The sequence below is a fragment of the Podarcis filfolensis genome, assembly GCF_964270895.1.
Source record: "Podarcis filfolensis genome assembly, chromosome: 6".
Lineage (NCBI taxonomy): Eukaryota > Metazoa > Chordata > Lepidosauria > Squamata > Lacertidae > Podarcis > Podarcis filfolensis.
The window spans coordinates 47,047,238-47,053,416 of NC_139609.1; the positions used below are offsets into that span (position 1 = coordinate 47,047,238).

At 40.5% G+C, this 6,179-nt stretch overlaps 1 protein-coding gene across 1 annotated transcript in view; it reads right to left on the bottom strand.

The window, feature by feature from the left end:
- The window catches only part of LOC310765251 (uncharacterized protein), a 34,853-nt gene extending 31,404 nt beyond the window's left edge, over positions 1 to 3,449 (bottom strand). Inside the window, exon 1 of the mRNA XM_083620027.1 lies at positions 2,660 to 3,449. Coding sequence (XP_083476153.1) covers positions 2,660 to 2,851 — 192 coding nt within the window. The 5' untranslated portion in view covers positions 2,852 to 3,449. The remainder of the gene's footprint in view (positions 1 to 2,659) is intronic.
- Positions 3,450 to 6,179: the final 2,730 nt, after the last annotated feature.

Genomic DNA, 6,179 nt, shown 5'->3' on the forward strand with positions numbered 1-6,179 from the left:
CTCCCCCGACCACAAGTGCCTAATGATAAGAAAATATTCAGCAGGTATCAGTCAAGACCAAGTTAATGTTATACTTCGAGAACGTACGATGGATGTGGAATAATCATATCACCATAAAGTCCTTAAGTCATGAGCAGGTAACATGTTGTTTACGCTGCTCTTCGTGTTCAGCACAGATTATATGAGGTTCTCTATTATTTTCCTTCAAAGTGCTCTCAGGAAGAAATGTTTGCTTCTACTGGCTGAGTAGATTGTTTGGTTTCTGAATGTTGACTTAAATGTTCGCAGTTCAGCCCTGTATCTGGCAATGACTGAAAGCTTTTAGTACAAACATGAGGAGAAATTCCATCATTTGTCGCTTCCTTGCATTTCAAAAAGTATGAAACAAACAAGATATGAGGAAGTAACAGCATGAAGCACTCCTTACAGCTTGGCTTAGCATAATGGCTGGCAGATCTGCTATAGCTGATCTCTAGTGCTGTTGCTGCAGTTTGCAATCATTTACCTTGGATCTAGTTACAGGCAGGTAGCCGTGTTAGTCTGCCGTAGTCAAAACAAAATAAAAATAATCGATCCAGTAGCACCTTATCTTCAGATAAAAGAAGTGTGCGTGCACACGAAAGCTCATGCCAATAACAAACTTAGCTGGTCTCTAAGGTGCTACTGGAAGGATTTTTTTTTTTATTTACCTTGGAATATGACTTAGTTTAAAGTTCAGCAATGCTCTGAACTGAGCACAATGTCACCCAAAAGCTCTTCTCTAGCTTGGAATGTAAACTGAACTCCTGAGTAGGGATGCTGATTCAGTTCACATTTAAAGGTGGATATGCAAAATTCCCATGTTCCAAAACAATATGAGAATCAAAACACAACCGTCCTGTGAAATTCACACTTACCTGAATTTTGTGGTGCAGTTCTCCAAGCAAATAATGTTTAGAAAAATGTATATATTAGGTAAAGGTGTGCATAAAAATAAACATATGTAAAAATAATGTACAAAGATGCACAGTATAGGAAGAAAATGTTTGCAAAAACGTGTGTACAGTGGTACCTCTGGTTACAAACTTAATTCGTTCCGGAGGTCCGTTCTTAACCTGGAACTGTTCTTAACCTCAGGTACCACTTTAGCTAATGGGGCCTCCCGCTACCACCACGCCACCACCGTGCGATTTCTGTTCTCACCCTGAGGTAAAGTTCTTAACCCGAGGTACTACTTCTAGGTTAGCGGAGTCTGTAACCCAAAGTGTTTGTAACCCGAGGTGTTTGTAACCCGAGGTACCACTGTATTAGTTAAAAGTGCATTAAAAATGTGTTTCTTAGGAGACATTTACAGTAAAATGCTAAATAATTTGCATGAAGATTTAAAAAAATTAGAATAATCACAATCTGCAAGTTACTGCAGAAATGTGGAGAACCAAATTTAAGTTTGGACAAATATGCATAGCTGTCAACGTTTCCCTTTTTTAAAGGGAAATTCCCTTATTCCGAATAGGATTCCTCGCAAGAAAGGGAAAAGTTGACAGCTATGCAAATAAGAAACAGACAGTACTGAGACTGAGAGATTATTCATCCCTATTTCTGAATATACACAGTCAGTATTCAACAGACCAGGTACAGTACCCCAAGTCAGCTGTCTTGTAGGTTTAAACAGACTGAATGACAACATTAATGAAACAGCACATTTGATATAAAATATCCTTTCAGAATGTGACATGAAGCTGAGAAAACACTGTGGCTGGATTCCTCTTATCACAAAATATGAATTTGAACCAATGCTCAAGAAAGCAGTTAAAATTGTGCTGTTTTATGTGTTGTTTTATGTCTCTATTTTGTTTCTGGACTAACAGGCAGCAGAAGTTCACAAGCATCCTTAGACTCTACCTGCCTTGGTACAACAAATTGCATTCTGCAAGATGCCTCTTTTAGCCAGGCTGTCAAGAGTGTTACACATGTTTTACTACAAATATATGGGGCCGATGGTTTGTCTTGATCACCTACCACAATACCAAAATAAAGTGTGCGTGCCTTTCAAACAAGTGGAGTGAAACTTCGTTTCTGAGATTTAAATGTTAATTCTCCACACACATAGCAGAAACCTTTTTGGGTGATTTAACATATTGCTGTGGCATGAGGACAAAGAAAGTACTATGTGGAGAAGCCATATTGGAAAAGGGAATGTTTTGCTTACTTGATACAGCAAACATGTATGAAATAATCATAATTAAAATACAGATAAAATCACTAAAACTTTTAAAAAAGATATATGTCACTAAATCATATGGTTGAGTAGGCTTGGTGAAATAAAGATGTGTTCAGTCAGTGTCCAAACCACTGCGGTGAGGGTGCCTGCCTAGTGTCAATAAATAGGGAGGGAGTCCCAAAGCACACAAAAATATTTACTTATCGCAAATGTGGACAAACATTACACAGCACTTTTAAAAGTGCAAGCAGACTTTTCCTTGCATTTGAAAGGAAAAAGACCTTCTCCTAAATCTCTGTTAGTAGAAAAAGCAAGCGAAAAGCACTTTTCTCACTATGTTTACATAACACAGAAGAACGTGGCCATCAATCCATTACTTTCTTAGCATAAAGCTTAGCAAATACATAGATAAAGACACTCTCTCCACCACCCTCGCTCTGCCACACACAGCCACCTTACCATTTTGACATGGCCATATAGCCAGTGAGCGGGAGGTCCTGGAAAACTGCTGAGAACTTTGACCAGGTACTGTTTTTTCCGATACAGCTGAACAGCTTTCAGGGCCACATAGGCAAAGCTCAAAATAATTGTCAAGTGGAAAATATGAGATAAATCCCAAGGCAGCCAAGACCAAGAAGAATTTAGGACCATCTCTCGAACAGTTTTGACACTCCCACCTTGGTTTACTGTGCCTTCTTCCACTGAGCTCCTATTCCTAAAAGTGCCAGGTCTAGAAGGAGTTCTAGTACTAATACTGAACACTATCTTTTTGCAAATTGTTGTAATCTCTGGTACATTACCAGGGAAATCAGAAGTATTCGCCTGCAAGAACCACCCACGTAATTTCCCTCAAAGATTAAACTTAGTGACTAGAGGAACTGTAATTTGAGTCCAGCCAAAGTCTACTGGGTGGGACCAACAACCAATAACGTTCTCCCTTTCAGCTTTCCTTTTTCCCTGCCAAGAAACAGTGTAACAACTATTGTGCCCTTTAATATCTATTCAGTCATAAAAAATGCACTTCCTAGATGTGACAGTGTTGGATGTGAATGTATATGTGTGTGTGTGTGTTGAGGTCATATAATTACACTCTGTAAGCATTAACCTGAGTTTTATTGTATGAAAGTACAATTAATTATTTATCTAATGTATTGCCATGTCACAAGGTCCCAGATTGCACAGCTCAAGCTTCTGATAGCAGGAGCTGAGAAGCACAAGATTTATGCAGGAGAAAACAAAATTTAAAAAACCAAATAAACAAAACAAATACAGAAATTCTGCAAATTTGACTGGAGCTATGAATCACGGTAGGGACGCGGATGGTGCTGTGGGTTTGTAGCACCCTGCTTGTGGTTAACGCTTAGCTGGAATGAAATATTCAACGCAGCAATAGAGAAATTAAAATAATAATTTATTTGTCAGACAAATAAATGATAGGCACAGTGGTATATGGTTACCAAAGCTCTGCCTATCCTCCAGCCCTGATGGCCAGCACTTATATTTCCTCAACCCAGCCCCCTTGCTCCTCCTTTGGCTGCCTCTGTCCAATCAGCCTGGTTGAAATTCCTATTGGCTGTTTGCTAGAACCAATCATAAAAGATACACCCATTTCCTATTACCTTTTATGGGAGACAAAGAGCTATATTTCCTTCTATCCATAAATGGCAAACAAGTAGCCATATATCTTACATTTGCCTCAACAAGGCACCTTAATTACCAGATCACCTTTTGCCCTTCTTGCCCCTCCATTCCAAAATAGATGGCTAAAACAGATGCTCATTCTGTCTTACATTTTGTCTTAAACAGAGATCTTGGCTTCACATTCTCACACACCATCAATGAAATAAGAATCTAACATAAGAATCTAACATTTCTTACTTTCTAAATCCTTTGCATAATTACATTTAAGCCAACAAATCTCATACATTAACATAGATAGCTTTTTAAAGTAAAACTCTTCAATTTACACCCCCCTTTCCTGGCCAGCTGCTTTTCCCATTAGCTCTTGCCCTTTAACCTTAGGAAAATGTGGCTAAAGCCTCTGATGGGAGGCACATGGTATTATATTTTGTTAAACAATAAATCCTACTATTTACTAACTCTTAATTAGTGCTTTTGCAGCTTGATTGTATTCTGTAATATGTGGGGTCAGTGTAACCTTTTTGCTCCCAGCCTATAATTCCCTTTTACAACTTTGAGAATTTTGGCTCCTGCTATAAATCAGGGGGGCCCTTGTCCAGGAGGATAAACATCTGCCAAAGTCCTTAGCCAGCTGGTCTTCTGCCTGGCATAAAAACATTTGCAAATATATCTTTAAGCTCATTTTAAAATACAGGCCTTGATCAGATGCCTCAAGTTAAACCACAGAGCCTAGGGCTTGCCGATCAGAAGGCCGGCGGTTCAAATACCCGCAACGGCGTGAGCTCCCATTGCTCAGTCCCTGCTCCTGCCAACCTAGCAGTTCGAAAGCACGTCAAAGTGCAAGTAGATAAATAGGTACTGCTCCGGCAGGAAGGTAAACGGCGTTTCCGTGTGCTGCTTTGGTTCACCAGAAGCGGCTTAGTCATGCTGGCCACATGACCCGGAAGCTGTATGCCGGCTCCCTCGGCCAATAAAGTGAGATGAGCGCCGCAACCCCAGAGTCGGCCATGACTGGACCTAATGGTCAGGGGTCCCTTTACCTTTTTATGAATCAGGGTAAGGGGACTTCAGCTTTTTCCATGGGACATTCTGCCAATCAAAATCACTTCCCAAGGATATATACAGTGCTATTTTTCTAGAAAAAGAAAAATCCCCACCATCAGTCTAGCTGCGGCGTTATGCACCAGCTGGGAGAATTTCCAGATCAGGAGCAATGGTAATCTCAGAGATGTCAACAGGATTTCCTGGGCCTGGTACATTGTATGTGGATTGGGCCCCCTGCTGCTGCTTATGTATCTATATTAACATAACCTAGCCCACCTCACAGGGCTGCTGCAAATATAGAAGCAGGTAGGGGAGGAAAATGTACACATTTGAGCTGCTGGGTAGAAAAACAAGTTACAGATATGCTACACAGTGCATAGTTGTACTATGGGAATCAAACACGCCACCTAGCGATTGAGGGGGCCAGGGACATGTGATGTCTTGATTTGTTCTTACTGATGCTGGCTTAGACGGTCATTGGAACAATTGAAGTCATGTCTGATGCTACCTAAAGAGGAATGGTTCAATAATGTCCTGGATATAGCCTTATCTGAATGTCTTACACAACACAGATGAGTGCTGAGAGAAGTAAAGCAAAGAAATATTGGCTCAAGGAAGTTTGGGTTGGGTTTTTTCTCCTTTTATTACTAAGGACACAAAATTCTCAGGCCCTCCCAATATCCATGCTTCACTGTGGGGGGCGGTGTCGCACAATACAACTCTTCTAAGATAATTTAACTATTTAACCAGCTACTCTGGCACTGTACCAGGTATTATTATAATCTGTGTCTGTAACTGGATTTTGTTATGCATGTTTACTTGAAGTTGTTCAACACCATGGCTGCTTCTCATAGAGGCTTTTCCTTCCTTCCTTCCTTCCTTCCTTCCTTCCTTCCTTCCTTCCTTCCTTAATATCTTACCCTTCCTCCCAATGGAGCCCAGGGAGGTAAACACTCAAGCAATTTTTTAAATTCAAACACATTGGGGATTCCAATACAAGTGCAGGCTAGGAAAGATTTCTACTTAAAAGGTTTGTTGGAAGAGAAAGGTCTTTGACAGGTACTGAAAAACAGCAGGGATGGCAGTATCATAGCTCTTTAAATGTATAAAGTCAAACCTCGGTCGTCAAACGTAATCTGTTCCGGAAGCCCATTAAGCTTCCGAAACGTTTGACAACTGAGACACGGCTTCCGATTGGTTGCAAGAGCTTCCTGCACTCAAGCGGAAGTCGCGTCAGATGTTTGGCTTCTGAAAAATGTGTGAAAGCTGGAGCATTTACTTCCAGGTTTTTGGC